General features: G+C 68.4%; 2 protein-coding genes across 3 annotated transcripts; one reads left to right on the forward strand and one right to left on the reverse strand.

The window, feature by feature from the left end:
- The first annotated feature begins 290 nt into the window (after positions 1–290).
- On the forward strand, positions 291–11431 carry LOC112993621 (atrial natriuretic peptide receptor 2). 2 transcript variants are annotated; one of them, XM_064499961.1, is made up of 22 exons: positions 291–1105; positions 5133–5332; positions 5434–5547; positions 5735–5870; positions 5992–6086; positions 6227–6359; positions 6586–6670; positions 6834–6954; positions 7167–7241; positions 7433–7510; positions 7685–7789; positions 8139–8210; positions 8315–8474; positions 8567–8722; positions 8812–8980; positions 9144–9290; positions 9493–9616; positions 9745–9813; positions 9923–10097; positions 10270–10368; positions 10476–10567; positions 10798–11431. In XM_064499961.1, exons 1-22 carry the CDS (start codon positions 385–387, stop codon positions 10858–10860), a joined length of 3189 nt encoding a protein of 1062 aa, XP_064356031.1. In that variant the 5' UTR covers positions 291–384; the 3' UTR covers positions 10861–11431. The 2 variants fall into 2 exon arrangements, with proteins under 2 accessions (XP_064356031.1, XP_025973191.2); XM_026117406.2 differs by lacking the exon at positions 291–1105 and adding an exon at positions 4893–4984.
- A 511-nt stretch (positions 11432–11942) lies between these two features.
- Positions 11943–14205, reverse strand: LOC135324486 (sperm-associated antigen 8-like). Its single transcript, XM_064500977.1, has 6 exons — positions 14146–14205; positions 13187–13361; positions 13060–13105; positions 12413–12527; positions 12154–12216; positions 11943–12081 (listed from the first exon to the last, which is right to left on the reverse strand). Exons 1-6 carry the CDS (start codon positions 14203–14205, stop codon positions 11986–11988), a joined length of 555 nt encoding a protein of 184 aa, XP_064357047.1. The 3' UTR covers positions 11943–11985.
- Positions 14206–15984: the final 1779 nt, after the last annotated feature.

Genomic DNA, 15984 nt, shown 5'->3' on the forward strand with positions numbered 1-15984 from the left:
GACACCGCTTCCCAGAGCCCCCCAGCACCCCACAGCTTGCCCCCTCGGGGACACCCCCTCCGCAGGGCCCCCAGCACCCCCCAGCCCGCCCCCTCGGGGACACCCCCTCCCCAGGGCCCCGGCCCATCCCGCGGGCGCCGCGCGGGGCCCCGCCGCCCGAGCGCACGGCGGGCGCGGGGCCGCCCCGACGGCGGGCGCGGGGCCGGGGCCGGGGCCGGGGCGGCGGCGCGGCGGGGGCGGCGGCGGCGGCAGGGGGCGCTGCCCCCGGCGGCGGCGGCCGGTGCGGTCCCGCCCGGGGGGAGGCGCCGGCGGCGGCGGGGCGGGCGCGGCGGGCGCGGCGCAGGAGCCGCGGGCGGCGGCCGGGGCGCAGGAGCAGCGCGGCCCATGGCTCCGCGGCTGCCGCTGGTGCTGGCGGCGCTGCTGGCGGCGGCGGGCGGCGGCGGCGGGCGGCGGGCGGCGGCCCCCGACGGGGCGGGCGCCAACCTCACGGTGGCCGTGGTGCTGCCCGAGCGCAACGTGAGCTACGCGTGGGCCTGGCCGCGCGTGGGGCCGGCGCTGAGCCTGGCGCTGGAGGCGCTGGAGCGGGGCGAGCCGCCGCTGCTGCCGCGGCCCTTCTCGGTGCGCGTCGAGTTCATGAGCTCGGAGCTGGAGGGCGCCTGCTCCGAGTACGTGGCGCCGCTCAAGGCCGTGGACCTCAAGCTCTACCACGACCCCGACGTGCTCTTCGGGCCGGGCTGCGTGTACCCCGCCGCCGCCGTGGGGCGCTTCGCCTCGCACTGGCGGCTGCCGCTCATCACCGCCGGCGCCGTGGCCGTGGGCTTCAGCCAGAAGCGCAAGCTGTACAGCACGACGGTGCGCACCGGGCCCTCGGCGCCCAAGCTGGGCGCCTTCGTGGCCCACCTGCACGCCCACTTCAACTGGAGCGCCCGCGCTGCGCTGCTCTACGCCGACCGCCGCACCGACGACCGGCCCTACTACTTCACCATCGAGGGCGTCTACCAGGAGCTGCAGGAGGCCAGCAACATCACCCCGCGCTACCACATCTACTCACCCGACGAGGGCGGCCCCGACGCCGCCGTCCACTTCATCAAGGCCAACGGGCGCGGTGCGGAGCCGGGCTGGGGGCGCGGGGTGGGGGGGGCCGGTCGCCGCGGGGGGCGCAGGGGGCCGGTGCGGGGGCTGCGCGAAGGGGGGCACAGGGAGTTGGTGCACGGGCTGTATGCAAGGGGGGAGCGCAGGGGGACCATGTGGGGGCTGCGTGCAAGGGGGGGGCGCGGGGGACCCTGCCCAGGGCTGGGCACGCAGGGTGGCACAAGGGGACAGTGCGTGGGGCAAGGCACAATGCGGGGTGGGTGCAGGGACCCTTCATGGAGCTTGAGGGGGGAAGGAGTAAAGCCCAGCAGAAGGCACAGGGAGAGGCTGGGGGCACAGGGGGACCTGTGTGGGGCACAGCAAGAGGTCAGGGATGCAGGGGGACCTGTGTGGGCACAGCAAGGAGCTGGGGGGCACTGAGACCTGTGTGGGGCACAGCGAGGGGTGGGGACACGGGGACCTGTGCGGGACACAGCAAGAGTCCAGAGGGAGCCATGTGGGCCACAGGAAGAGGCCAGTGGCACAGGGGGACCTGTGTGGGGCACAGCAAGGAGCTGGGAGGCACTGGGACCTGTGTGGGGCACAGCGAGGGGCTGGGGACACTGGGACCTGTGTGGGGCACAGCAAGGAGCTGGGGGGCACTGGGACCTGTGTGGGGCACAGTGAGGGGTTGGGGAAGCAGTGGGACCTGTGTGGGGCACAGCAAGAGTCCAGGGGGAGCCATATGGGGCACAGGGGGAGCTGTGTGGGGCACAGCGAGGGGCACATTAGTATGGGCACAGCGGGAGCTGTGTGAGGCACAGCGGGAGCGACGTGGGGCATGGCGAGGTCTGGGGAAATGGCGGGAGCGGTGTGGGGCTCCCATGAGGCGGGGGGCAGTGCAGCAGGGGCCAGGGCAGCCCCTGAGCACCTGGTGCTGGCAGGGGCTCCACGGCAGCAGGGGCCCGTGCAGCTCCCCGGGTGGGCACTGCGGGGCCCTGCCAGCTGCACAGGGCCATGGCTGGTGGGCGAGTGGGGCTGGGGACGCTTGGGGCACGCTGCGAGCGCGCTCCCGGCATGGCCTGGCCCCAGCCATCCTGCTCGGTCCTGAGCAAGCCCAGGCACAGCCCATGCTGGCCGGACTGGGGCCGCCCCCCAGGGCAGTTTGCACCCCGGTGCCCCGCGTTGAGCAGCGAGGCGCGCAGGAGCCGCTGTACCCCAGCACCCCGCGGGCACCACGGGGAGGACCCCCGGCCCACAGGCACCTTGGGTTGTGCCGGCCTGGTAGAGCAGGGTGCTGGGTTGCACCCCTGGGAGGAGGCATGGGGCGGCCCCATGCTGCTGATGGAGGGCTAAATCAATTTGGCGCGTTGCGAGTGCCCCGGGAGAGCTGCTATATTGGGAGCAGGAGGAAATGGACTGGATTACGGAGGCAGCTGGAGACCAAGGGCGGCCTGATGCTGCTTCATTATTGATGAGCGGGGTTTATCGATCGGGGAGACAACGGCTCGCGTTGCTCCTTAATGGATCCTAAGATGCTGTGTCATTAAGAAGGACATCAAGGCTGGGTGAGGGGGGCCAGATCGGGCAGTAGGAAATTTGGTTGAGGCGATGGCGCTCCTGGCTGTGTTGGGCTGAGCGGCCGGCGTCGGGGGCACCTGGCCGTGCTGGGCCCCTGGGTGAGCGGGGCTGGTGCTCCGCTCTTGGGGCACCCGCTCGGCGAGTTTGGCTGCCCCGTGACAGGTCGAAGGAGCCGAGCGGTGGGGTTGGCGGCTCCCCGTGCATTGCGTGGGACGGGGGCAAAGAGCCACGCACGGGAAAAGGCCAAAATCAGCGGCTCTGATCGGTGTTTCCGGCTTGGTGCCATAAATCAGTGCGATGTGGATCAATCCCTCCCATGGCAGGCAGGGGGGCAGGATGTGGGGCTGGGCACGCAGACAGGAGCGGGTGTCGGGGGCTGTGGTGCCGACGTCCTGGTGGCCCTGGGGGCTGTCCTGGCGCAGATGAGACCATGGTGAGGCCATACACCATTTCTTCTGGCTTCGGTGTCCTTCTCCTAGGGATGGGCATGAGTTTGGGGAACCTCCACCAGGGAAAGCCGCTTCCCCGTGCCCCTCGCCAGCCCCTGACACTCCCAGTCCCCAGCATCTGCAGCTCCAAAAAGTGAGCGTGGTGGGTTGTGAGAGCACCATGGTTGGGAAGGAGCGGGGTGAGCAGCTGCCTTGTCCTGCGTGCCGGCGCCTTGTGCTTGCCATCGCCCCCCTCGCTGGTCCCCAGCGACGTGCAGGGGCTCTCGTCTCTCCTGCAGCTCACAAGAGTGCTGATATAATTAGAGCTGAGGTTGAGGGAATTACCAGAGCATCTGCCTGCGCCGCACAGGTCCCCTGCCTGGGGAAATGGGGGGGGGGGGGGCCGCCAGCAGGAGAGCGGGTTTGGTGGTACCCGCGGGAGCGGGAGGATCGCTGTGCCTCCAAGCGGGAGGCCGCTGGCGATGGCAGCCGCCTGCGTCACGGCGAGCCGGCAGTGACCCTGCCCTCCTGCCCGGCTCTCGTAAGCTGCCCCCCGGGGAGCTGTCGAGGCGCCGTCCCCCACCGGCTCTCGGCGGCCTTTTGACCGGGCTGGGTTTTGCTGCTGGCGTCGGAGCCGCCCCGCCGCGTGTCCCACCATCTGCCACCAGCTGTTGCTGCTCCCCAGCCCGCGCAGTGCCTCCCGCCGGGAGCGTCGGGCGGCTTTTCAGCAGCGGCCCCGGGCTGGCGCCGGCTCTGGGATGGGGACAGTCGCGTCCCCATGGGGGTCCTGCGGCCTCTGCGCGGCCCCCGCATCGCCGCTGCCCGTCCTGGTGGAGCAGCATTTCTCGGCACCAGGCGCAGCATTTGGGAAGGCGGCAGAGGCTCCCGGAGGACGGGCAGGAGCTGCCTGCGGCGGTGCAGGGGCGCATCGCCGCCAGGGCACCGGGCTCAGCGGCGGCGGCAGCGGGGTGCTTGTGTCAGCTCCGTGCGGCATGTTTGCCGCCCTGTTCCCCTCCGTCCCGGCGTCGTGCCTCTCCCGCCTGCCTGGGAGCAGCTCCGGCATCTCCGCGGGTTTCTGGTACCCAGGGCGGCTCGGGGGGTTGCTTTTCCGCACCAAGAGCCGAGGGCGCCTGCAGACCCTGCTGCCTGCCGGGCCTGCTTGCAGCAGGGGGGCTCTCCCGGCACCGGGACCCTGGCCCCGGCTGCAGGGCTCCCTCGCTCGGCCCGTCCCTCCCTCGGCTCCCAGTCCGGCCGGGGCCCTGGCACGACGCTGGCCCCGCGCGGGAGGGCTGCGAGCTGGGGCCAGCGTCTGAGCGTGACATTCCTCCGGCGCCCGCCGCCTCCTCCTCCCACGTTGCTCAATCCCGGCTTCCCAGCCAGCCTGGCTGGAGCAGGGGCCCTGGTTTTCCGGGGGGAGGGAGGAGGCGGTGGCAGGATCCTCCGCTCTGGCCCTCCGAGGGCGAAGAGGGCCCCTGCTCGGGGGGGTTTCAGACGGTCTCAGGCGCAGCCGGCGCCGCGGCCAGCCCCATGGGCCATGGCGCTCCCGGCCAGCCCCGGGCAGCCCCTCTGTGGCACCCGTGCTGGGTTCCAAGCCCCGGCGCGGGGCTGGGGGCCACCGGGGCGGCGGGCCGGGGCCCGGGCACCCCCTTGCTGCGTGCGTCGCACCAGCAGATGCTCTGTTTCCAATTAATGCCGCAGCCGCCGAAGGTGCTGGAATCCGGGAACCTGCACATTCCTGCCGCACGACCGCAAACCCAAACATGTTTTTGTCCCTGCCCGAGTCTGGATTCCCCAGCATCCTCCAGGCAGAGGCTGCCGGCCTCCGGGGCACAGCCCCACGGCCTTTCCGGACCTATTTTCCCCCGGCCGGGCCTGGGGGAGCTCATTGAATGGGGGTGCACGGGGTCTGTTTGGGCAGGAGCAGGGTGGGGGGTGCCAGAGCACTGTGCGTGGGGTGATTTACGCCAGGCTGTCGCACACGGAGATGTGCGGGGCCCATATTACGGCCGGGGCGGGTGCCAGCGTGCCCCTGACGCCCCATCTCTCCTGCAGTGGTTTACCTCTGTGGCCCGCTGGAGATGCTGCGGCGCATCATGCAGCGGGCGCAGCGCGAGAACCTCACCAATGGCGACTACGTCTTCTTCTATGTGGACCTCTTCGGGGAGAGCCTGCGGGGTGACTCTGCCCACGACGCCTTCAAGCCCTGGCAGCAGAGCCAGGGCCAGGACTCGGGGCTGCGCGAGGCCTTCCAGGTGAGCAGCGCTGCACCCCCCTGCGCGGTGACGATGGGGACAGGTTTGGGGCAGCGTCGCCGGACCTGCATGAGCGGCCGCGGTGCTGTGCTTGATTGCAGACGGTGCTGGTGATCACCTACCACGAGCCCCAAAACCCCGAGTACCAGCACTTCCAAACCCAGCTCATCCTGCGAGCCAAGGAGAATTTTGGGGTGCAGCTCAACTACTCCCTGGTAAGTGGGGCCCCGTGGGTCTGCGTGCCGGGCCCCCCGGCTCGGGGGAGTGGTCTGAGTGGGGCTGCAACATGTCTCCAGTGCAGTGGGACAGGGCCACGTGCAATGCCAGAGGTGCCACCTCTGGAGGCTGTGCGTGTGGCCCCGGGGTCGCGGCGCTGGGGATGCCAAGGTCTCTCCCCGACAGATGAACCTGGTGGCGGGCTGTTTCTATGATGGGGTGCTGCTGTACGCCATGGTGCTGAATGAGACGCTGCAGGAGGGCGGCTCCAAGAAGAACGTCACCCGCATCATCCAGAAGATGCGGGACCGCAAGTTCCAGGGTAACAGCAGGGCCAGGGTGGGAGCCGAGGCTGGTGGCCTGGCTGGGACACAGTGGTGCTGGCACACACGGTGTGAGCTGGATGTGGTCCCTGTCCCACCCGGGTCTCGCTTCTGCTGCAGGAGTGACGGGGCTGGTGAGCATGGACAGCAACAACGACCGGGACACGGACTTCAACCTGTGGGCCATGGGCGATCCCGAGAGCGGGCAGTACGAGGTGGGGGCTGGCGCCGGCCCTGCGGAGCCAGGGCAGCGTGCTCGCAGCCGGGGCTGGGGAAGGGATGCTCAGAGCGCTGCGGGTGGGTCAGGGGGCCCGGGGCTGGTGGGATCCACAGGCTCAGCTCTCTCTGCCCACAGGTGGTGGGACACTACTTGGGTGCGGAGAAGCAGATCCACTGGCTGGGCCGGCCCATCCGCTGGGTGAAGGGGGCACCCCCCCTGGACAACCCGCCCTGTGTCTTCGATGTGGATGACCCCTCCTGCGATAAAAGTGGGTGTACAGGGGCAGCTGGCCCCCAAGCACCAGCTCCATGGCCTCCCCACATCCCTCAGTCCCCAGCACCCTTCATCGGTGCACGGGGTCCCACCAGCTGGGCTCTCCCAGGCTCTCAGGGTGGTTTCCCATGGGTGATGGCCTGCCCAGTGCCCACCACGGGGTCTGGGGGCTCTGTGGGGTGGGGAAGCTGGGCTGCGCTAACACCCCCTGCTCCCTGCAGCCCCCCTCTCCATGCTGGCCATCGTGGCTTTGGGCGCTGGCCTCACCTTCGTCATGTTCGGCATCTCCAGCTTCCTCATCTTCAGGTCAGTCGGGGTCCGGGGAGCCTCTGCCTCGGCCCCGGGTGCCCCTCAACTCGGTGGGGGGCAGGCTGGGTGCCCGGGGTGCTGGGCAGGGTGGGGGACCCGTGCTGCCCTGCTGGGTGTCCCAGGCAGGACCACGGGTGCCTGATGCCCCCGTGCCCCGCAGGAAGCTGATGCTGGAGAAGGAGCTGGCCAGCATGCTGTGGCGGATCCGCTGGGATGAGCTGCACTTCGGCAGCGCCGAGCGGTACCACAAGAGAGCGGGCAGCCGGCTCACGCTGTCCCTGGTGAGAGCAGCAACCCACGGAGCACCGCACCTCATCCTGCCCCTGCACGGCTCTCTGTCCCCTCCAGAGCCACGTCCCTGGCAGAGGATCACCCCTCCTGTAGACTTCACCCTCCCTGTAGACCTTGCTCTGGAGCATCCCCTGTGCGCCCCACTGCCGCCAGGGCGTCCCTGCCCCACGATCCCCATCCCTAACCCTCTCCTTCCCCCCAGCGCGGCTCCAGCTACGGCTCCCTGATGACCACGCACGGCAAGTTCCAGATCTTCGCCAACACCGGCCATTTCAAGGTCAGTGCGGCTGGCAGCGAGAGCGCCCACCTCACCGTGTGCCGAGCCTTGAACCCCCCCCGGCTGCACAGCGTCCCCCTGCGTGCTGGCAACCCCTTGGCCGTGTGCCACCTGCCCCGCGGCCCCTGTTACAGCGTTGTCCGTGCCAACCCCACGCATCGCTGACCTCTGCTTTGCCCCCTGCGCCCCAGGGCAATGTGGTGGCCATCAAACACGTCAACAAGAAGCGCATTGAGCTGACGCGGCAGGTGCTCTTCGAGCTGAAGCACGTAGGTGTGGGGTCCGGGCCGTGGTGGGGGACCCTGCTTGGGGGCACGGGGGCTGGTCCTGCCAGCGGGGAGGACATGGGGACGTGGGGCCAGGCTGGTCTGTGGGTGCAGGGTCCGAGCAGCAGCGTGCCCCACCTGATCGCGGCATGGTCTCGGTTCTGCTTCTGGCTCCAGATGCGGGACATCCAGTTCAACCACCTAACGCGGTTCATCGGGGCGTGCATCGACCCCCCCAACATCTGCATTGTGACTGAGTACTGCCCCCGGGGCAGCCTGCAGGTAGGGGGGCGGCTCGGGGGGCTGGGGGTGGCACCCGAGCTGCCTCCGCCCCGTGTCCATCGGGTTCTGGGGGGTTTCTCAACGCTGTGCCCTGATGCCTGCTGGCCTGGTTGCACTGAGGACTGGCTGTAAACAGCCGGTGGTCTCTGAGCCCTGCAAGACTTGCTGGCAGGGGAGCAGCCGTGCGAATGGGGGTGGCAGCAGGGCAGAGGCCCGCGGACAGGACGGCTTCAGTGCCACCAAGTGCACTTGACGGGGTCAGTGCCACGTGGCTCAGCTCCCTGTGAGGCCGGGTGCTCGGTGCTGCTGTCCAGCGGGGCCCTGCTCACGTCTAACATGCTCCCCCCAGGATGTCCTGGAGAACGAGAGCATCAACCTGGACTGGATGTTTCGCTACTCGCTCATCAACGACATCGTCAAGGTACCCGAGCGAGGGTGCTGAGCTGTTGGACGGGGTGCTGGGCCATACCCGGGCTCTGCTCGGGGGCGCCAGCTTTGCAGCGTCCGTCTGTCTGTCGGGCACAGGGCATGGCCTTCCTGCACAACAGCATCATCGGGCACCACGGCAGCCTCAAGTCCTCCAACTGCGTGGTGGACAGCCGCTTCGTGCTGAAGATCACCGACTACGGGCTGGCCAGCTTCCGCTCGCCCTGCGACAGCGAGGACACGCACGCCCTCTACGCCAGTGAGTGCCTGGGGACGGGTGGCCCGGCTTGGTCCCCGTGGGGGGGGGACGGGGTGGCCCTGCCTCACCGCCCTGTGGCCGTGTCCTGCCAGAGAAGCTGTGGACGGCACCAGAGCTGCTGCAGAAGGGCCAGCTGCCCCCCCAGGGCATGCAGAAGGCCGACGTGTACAGCTTCGGCATCATCGTGCAGGAGATCGCCCTGCGCAATGGCCCCTTCTACATCGAGGGCATGGACCTGAGCCCCAAAGGTGAGGGGAGGGCGCGGGGAAGGACAGGGACGGGCGGCCGTGCGCTCGCCCGGCGCCCTGACGCTGCGTGCGTCCGCCCGCCCCGGCAGAGATCGTGCAGAAGGTGCGAAACAGCCAGAAGCCGTACTTCCGCCCCTCCATCGACATCGGGGTGCACAGCGAGGAGCTGGCGGTGCTCATGGAGCGCTGCTGGGCGCAGGAGCCGGCCGAGCGCCCCGACTTCAGCCAGATCAAGATCTTCATCCGCAGATTCAACAAGTGGGTGCCGGTGGGGAGGGGGTTGGGAGCAGCCCTAGCCCTTGCCAACAGCAGGGCCTGGTGGCTCGTGGAGGACAGCCCCCCCGGGCGGGCACTGGGGGGCCTCTCGCCCCATTGGGATGCGTCGCGGCCCCCCATTTCCCAGTTGCCGGTGTCCCCGCAGGGAGGGCAGCACCAGCATCCTGGACAACCTGCTGTCGCGCATGGAGCAGTATGCCAACAACCTGGAGAAGCTGGTGGAGGAGCGGACGCAGGCCTACCTGGAGGAGAAGCGCAAGGCCGAGAACCTGCTCTATCAGATCCTGCCCCAGTGAGGACGGGCGAGACGGGAGCACGCGGCGCCCCGGGGACGGGTGGCAGCCTGCACCCGCCGCTGGGCAAGCATGGGGTCCCCAGCTGGGGAAAGGGGTGGTGATGGCAGGGAGGACCAAGGTGCCGGGCTTCGGGGAGGGAGCAAACGATCCTCGCTGCAGTCACGCCAAGCCACCCACTGTCCCCCCTTCCCTCCCCAGCTCCGTGGCGGAGCAGCTGAAGCGTGGGGAGACGGTGCGGGCCGAGGCTTTTGACAGCGTCACCATCTACTTCAGCGACATCGTGGGCTTCACCGCCCTCTCGGCCGAGAGCACCCCCATGCAGGTGGGAGCAGGGCCCTGTGCGCAGCCGGCGGGAGAGCTTGGCCACCCTGGGCAGCCCTGTGCCTGTGCTGGGGTCAGCTTGATGGGACATGCCCACTCGCAGCGCCATGGTCACCATGCTCCTTGCAGGTGGTGACGCTGCTGAATGATCTCTACACCTGCTTTGATGCCATCATTGACAACTTCGACGTGTACAAGGTGGGGGTGGCGAGGCGCTGGGTCGGGGGGACATGGGAAGGGGGCTGTGGGCAGGGCATGGGGGATCATGGCGAGGCAGGGATGACTCCTGCTGACCCCCTTGCCTCAGGTGGAGACCATCGGGGATGCCTACATGGTGGTGTCGGGGCTGCCGGTGCGCAACGGCAAGCTGCACGCCCACGAGATCGTCCGCATGGCCCTGGCCCTGCTCGAGGCTGTCAAAACCTTCAAGATCCGGCACCAGCCCAATGACCAGCTCCGGCTGCGTATCGGCATCCACACCGGTGAGCCCTGCTGGGCCCCAAGCTGGGAGACGCTGGAGGGCGCAGGGGTGCTGTCACCCCCCGGGTGACCTAGCTGCCCCGCTCGGTGTCCCTGGAGAGGCACCCAGCTGGGCCTGCAGTGGGGAGATGCTCTGCCGCCCTGCCACGGCTCACCGCGTTGCTGTGCCTGCAGGCCCTGTCTGTGCTGGCGTCGTCGGTCTGAAGATGCCCCGGTACTGCCTCTTTGGAGACACGGTGAACACGGCCTCCCGCATGGAGTCCAACGGCCAGGGTGAGTCCTGGGGCCAGCCGCGGGCTGCCGGCATCTCTGGGGTCATAGCTGCAGCTCGTGGCCCAGTCCCCAGCCCCAGTGACGCCTCTTTTCCCCGTGTGCCCCAGCCCTGAAGATCCATGTCTCGTCCACCACCAAGGAAGTCCTGGACGAGTTTGGCTGCTTCGAGCTGGAGCTGCGTGGGGATGTGGAGATGAAGGTGAGGCCAGGACAGGGTGGTGGGCAGGGCGCCCGGCGCAGGACCCCAGCCCGGCGCCATGGCCTGGCGGTGTGGTATGGCACTGGGAGCAGGGTCGCATCCGCGAGGGCGGCAGTGGCACCAGCCCATGGGTTGGGGGAGGCCCACACCGCAGCTGAGCCGTGGGCTGGGGAGGGTCTGGCGCCGGCGCTGGCATGGCCGCGGTGCTGAACGCTCCCCTCTGCCCCCAGGGCAAGGGGAAAATGCGGACGTACTGGCTACTGGGCGAGAGGAAAGACCCCCAAGGCATCTGAGCCCAGCCGTGCCGCCGCTGCAGAGCCCCACGCCAGGATGCCTCTGGCCCCACGCTTCCCTGTGCCGCAGCCTGGGGCCCCCCCGGCCCCTGCGGCTCCTGACCGAAGTCCCCGGGGCCCCATGGTGGCCCCCCCGCCCACAGGCACCAGCAAAGCCCACCTCCCCCTGGGGCAGGGGAGGCACCGGCCCCATCCCGGCTCCCTATCCCCCACCCTCCGGGATCCCAACCCCCCCGCGCCCGCTCCCCCCGGCTCAGCTGGCTCTGAGCCCGCTATCCGGGGCCTGGCCGCCCCGTGGGGCATTTTGCCTTCTCTTTTCAGTCCTGAGGCCCTGGCAGAATGTGCCCCCCCTCCCCGGGGGGGACAGGGGGCTCCTGCCAGGACCAGCCCCTCAGCCGGAGCACAGCCGGCTGCGTTAAGTGCCGCCCCCCCTGCAGACCCTCTCGCCTTCCTCCCGCTCCACTGTACATAGCCCCCCCGGCTCGTGTAAATACCCCCCCCCCACCAGATGTAAATATAGCGGTCAGATCGTGCAAACTATTTTGTTGAAAATACAGATTTCCCCAAACCCCTCTGCCTCCAGCCCGTGCTTTGCGCCAACCCCCCCCCCCAACTGCAAAACGCGGCGGGTCGGGGTGACCCCACCGCGGGCTGAGCCGAGGTGGGGGCTGCCGGACCCCCCCCCCCCCCCAGCGGGGCTGGCCTGCGGAGAGCCACCCCGGGCCGCGGCGCTGCGTCTGCTGGAGAGGGCTCAGGGCGGTTCTGGGAAGGCCTTGCTGCCGCAGGGTTTGCTTTGGCGCGGGGACCGCGGCGCCTTCCCGTGAGCTCATGCGCTGGCTGTGCCGCTGCCGCTTCCTGCAACCCACCTGCACCCGGAGAGCGCCGCGGCCTGCGGCCGGGGCCGGAAGGAGCCGCGTGTCCCAGGGACGCCGGGACCCGTGCTCCTGGCCACGGGGCTGCAGGGGCCCATGCTGCCTGCTCGGATGCAGCTGTGGGAAATGGGATGCCCTGAGCAAGGTGCCCGGGGTGGCCAGTGGGGACGGAGCGGGGCCCTCATCTGCCGGCGGCGCAAGGACAGCGGCTGCCTCCTGCTCTTTATTGCTTGACTGGGCCAGAGGCTGGGCATCAGGGCAGGGGCTGGCCCCGCTGCTCCGTGACGGGGGTGGAGAAGGCCGCGTTCCTCCGGAAAGGGGTGTCTGTGGTGCAGATGCTGGTGACGCCCTGGAGGGGGACGGAGGGACCCCGTGAGCCACGTGGAGGGCACGGGGCCCAGCCGGCTGGTGGGGGGCTTACGGGCACGCCGTGGGCTTGCTCCAGCCAGTAGGTGCAGGGCTGCTCCGTGTAGCAGTCGTGGGGCTGCGGGTGGAAGAGGAGCAGTGGCCGTGAGCGGGGCGCCCAGCTGCCGCTGGGTGCACCGAGGGGACCCAGGAGCCTTGGGGGCTCCCAGTGTCCCCCAGCTGTTCCCAGCACTGGACGGGACAGCTGTCATGAGCTCTGGGTGGCCTGGGGGCTGCCCCGAGCTGGGAGGGTGCTGCCCTGCCACAAGCCGTACCTGGGTGGCGGGAAGCGGCATGGGCTGGAAGCCCTCAGCGCAGTAGTCCCGGTGCGTGGTGGAGACCAACTCCATGGGACCAGGTGGCGGACAGATCTCCTCCAGCATCTCCTTCCTGCGGGGAGAGCTCTGGGGTGCTCGGAGGCACGAGCTGCACAGACCCTGGCGCCGCTCGGCTCCGATGCCCCCGGACACGCGGAGCCCCCCCTCCAGGGTACCGCTGTGGGTCTGAGGCCCAGAGTGGCCGGCTAGGAGAAGAGGGAGGTTGCCCGGTGCAGTCTGGGTGAATTAAATGCCTCTGGGAAGAGGGGACCACCTGATGCTCAGGAGAAGCTGGTGCCAGGGCAGCATCCCCAGCCCTTCACCTCCTGCCATCTCAGGAGCGAGCGGCACATCTTCCTCATCCCTTTGCTTCCTCACCCCAGCTAGGCTCCCCCTAATCAGCTGCCCTCGCAGGGATGGAGGGCAGCCAGCAATACCCCAGGCCCAGAGCACAGCTCTGCTGAGCCAGGTCCCGACTCTGCCAGGGCGCCTCCAGGACAACCGCGCTGGGCCACCGCACCGGGGCACCTGCCTCCCACCGGCAGCTGGAGCCTGGCGCCGGCGGGGCCCGAGGGTGGGGGGGGGCTGAGGGGGCGCAGGCTTGCCTGTATTTCTGGTAGAGCATGAACTCCAGCATGGCTTCCCGCTGCCCTGCGGGGGGAGCAGGCACCGTCAGCCCCTGGGCAGCCGAGGCCCCCCACGCTCGCTGCCCCCACGGGGGCTCTGCCTCACCTCGGGCCGGCAGCGCGGTCCTCCAAGGCTGGCGGTAGGCGTCCTTCGTGGTGGTGCTGTCAGCCAGCTGGGAGAGGAGCTGGTGGGCGAGCAGCTCGCGGTGGCCGTGCCGGTAGAAGAAGCCCTCACTGCCCAGCTCCGGCCTCAGCACGCGGTCCAGGTCGTTCGTGGCTCGCTGGGAACAGACCGCGGGTGCTGTGGGGAGGGGGCAGGAGGCGATCGCAGCCTTTGCCCCGTGCCTGCCCCAGGCTTTTAAGCTTTCGGCAGTCCCGTGTGGCTCTGAGCAGAGGCCGGAGGTGGGCCCAGGGCCCCACAGGCAATGCTCCCCTCCTGAGTTGCCCCATGTCTCAAACATGATGACCCCTGTGCCATGGGCACCACCACATACCCAAGGCCATGCCAACCCCATGTTTCCTCAAAGCATTGCCCATCCACACAACTACCACAGCACAGGGTCGTGCCTATGCCACGCACCCACCACCATGCCATGGTGACAGTACCCTCATTTTTGGGCCTCTGTGTGTCTCCCCTAGGGCTCTGGCATTGAGGTGCACCATCTGGCTGGGTCTAGCATAATGCCAAAGCCTTCATCCCCGCCACCAGCACGATGAGCAAGTCCCTAAAACAAGGTATCCCAGAGCACCATGCTGAGGAGCAGCCCCAGGTGCTGAGGCTTGTTCTGCAAAAGGGAGCAGGTCCTTCCCCGTAAGCCCTGCTCACCAGGAAGGCTGAAAGGAGACACCTGCAGCCTGGGCAGGGCTGAGCCTCTCCCTGCCTGCCGAGGGTCAGACAGCCTCGTACGGCTACTCAGACCCCCCTCCAGGAAAAGCTGAAGGAGGAAGGTAACATGTGCCCAGCTCGCCTGGAAAGCTGCCCCGCGCGGTTGTCCCGGCTGTCCAAGCAAACCAGCAGCCTCTCGAGCCTCAATGCAGCTTGGCAGCCAACCCCTGCCAACCCACCTCTGCCAGGGCAGCTGGCCGGCAAGAGGGCATCCTCATGGCCCTGTCACAGGGGGTCATCGCGTGGCCCTTGCTGCTGTCGGGCTGCCAGACAACGTGCCCATGGCCTTTGGGCGACTGCCCTGGGACGCATCCAGCTCCCGTGCAAACAGTCGCAGAGGGAGCCCGGCTCCCCCAGGAAGTGCTCATCCCTCTGCGCATGCTGCGCCCGGCAGCCTGCGCTCGTGCCACCAGCCCAGCATGTATGGGACACGCAGATCCACTCCATGCTGCACATGGCATGGGCCCAGCAGTGCCCTCCACAGGGGCTCCCCCCCCGGCAGATGCCCCCAGGGCTTTTGGGCGCTGCGTGTGTGCTGGGCTCTCAGGCGCTCACACGCTTCAGACCAAATCTGGGCTCTTCCAGCTCTGCTCTGGCAGCAGCTCCCGCAGAGAGGCCAGGTTAGGGGAGACGTGGGCCTGAGGCAGCCACGGTCTCTGTGAAGTGGACCCTGGTCAGCAGCGAGGACGCAGCGAGCAGTTGGAGAAGAGCTGGCAAGGAGACTCGTAAGGACGCCAGCTGTTGACACACTGGGTAAACATGCTGAGGGACAAGGCCCTCTGCGCAGCCTGGGACACTTACCCGGGGCCGACACTGAGCTTAAGGGGAATTCGCCTCTACACATGGGGACCCCGTCCACACTACTGACCATCACTGCTCTCTGGGTGAAAAACCTGCTGCCTTTACAGCTGCAGAAGTCTGGGGGTGAGAAGAGCCAGCTTTCTCAGCTCTGCAGGAGAAGGCGCAGGGATAAGGTGGAAGCTAGACAGCATCAGGGCAGAGCTGTCCTGAGGAGGTCTCAGCTGTGACTGTGCCCAGGTCTGGCCACAGCACCTTAAGAGAGATGTTGGCCAAAGGACAAGCACGCAGAGCGCAAAAACAGGAATAACGCAACCCCAGGAAGGACTGAAGAGATTGGGGTTCGAAGCAGAGTGAGGTTACATGTGGGAAGGGTCTTTGTGGGTAAAAGAGAGAAGGGAGTAAAGACATCTCCCACCCATGTGGCCAGGCTGAGAAGCGGAGGGTGCAGCCTGTGCTGAGGGAGAAGCAGCTCAGCCTTCAGGGGACATTTGGCAGGGAACAGTTGAGGCACCAGTGCTCAGCAGGAAGGGCACCTGGGCAGGGCTGCACCGTCTGCCCTGCAGCTTTCCACGCAGCCAACTGTGTCAAGAACGGCTGGGCAGAGCTGCTCCAGCCGGGGCCAAGGACGGAGACGCTATTTAGAGAGTGCTGCCGACTCTATCCGTCTGACTTTGTCCTAGATGGCCACTGTTGGCCCACCCGCTCTTGATCCATAAGCATCCTCTGGCTCGCACAACGCTCCGAGCTCCCTGGTGCATCCAGATGCAGCAGCCGGGCTCGGCAAAGGGATGAAGGCTCCACCTCTGCCTTGTCGTGCCCCTTGGCCCTGCTGCCTCACTGGGGCCACTGAGCTGTGCTCGCTTTTCCAGCACCAGCCCTGCGGGTCACTGCGGCAGCCTGTTTTGCCAGCTTGTCACTGCTCCACGGTCGACCGCAACACCCAGCTCTCTCTTCAGAAACGAGCCCCCAGGTTAGGGCAGGAACCGCTGCTGCTCCTGGCGCGTGTGCCGGCGCATTTCGTGCTATTGAATTTCATCCCCTCTCCATCCCGCAGAGCTCAAGGTCGCCCCAGGAGCCACTGCTCGGCAAGGACAGCTATTTAAAGAGCGAGGGCTTGCCCGGGGGTGCTGCCTGCAAGGCTGGGGGCCGGCACTGGACAGACGGGCCTGGTGCAGACTGATGGCATGGGGGGGCCACTCTGCCTCAGCAAGGCCCAC

This window comes from Dromaius novaehollandiae, chromosome W (genome assembly GCF_036370855.1).
Source record: "Dromaius novaehollandiae isolate bDroNov1 chromosome W, bDroNov1.hap1, whole genome shotgun sequence".
Classification (NCBI taxonomy): Eukaryota; Metazoa; Chordata; class Aves; order Casuariiformes; family Dromaiidae; genus Dromaius; species Dromaius novaehollandiae.

Coding starts and splice junctions, on each gene's coding strand:
- LOC112993621 (XM_064499961.1), top strand. CDS start 385: ATGGCTCCGCGGCTGCCGCTGGTGCTGGCGGCGCTGCTGGCGGCGGCG. Junction 10,098..10,269: donor GCGTATCGGCATCCACACCG/GTGAGCCCTGCT, acceptor CTGTGCCTGCAG/GCCCTGTCTGTGCTGGCGTC. Junction 10,568..10,797: donor GTGGGGATGTGGAGATGAAG/GTGAGGCCAGGA, acceptor CTCTGCCCCCAG/GGCAAGGGGAAAATGCGGAC.
- LOC135324486 (XM_064500977.1), bottom strand. CDS start 14,205: ATGACCCCCTGTGACAGGGCCATGAGGATGCCCTCTTGCCGGCCAGCT. Junction 13,106..13,186: donor GACCGCGCTGCCGGCCCGAG/GTGAGGCAGAGC, acceptor CTCCCCCCGCAG/GGCAGCGGGAAGCCATGCTG. Junction 12,528..13,059: donor ATGCTCTACCAGAAATACAG/GCAAGCCTGCGC, acceptor CTCTCCCCGCAG/GAAGGAGATGCTGGAGGAGA.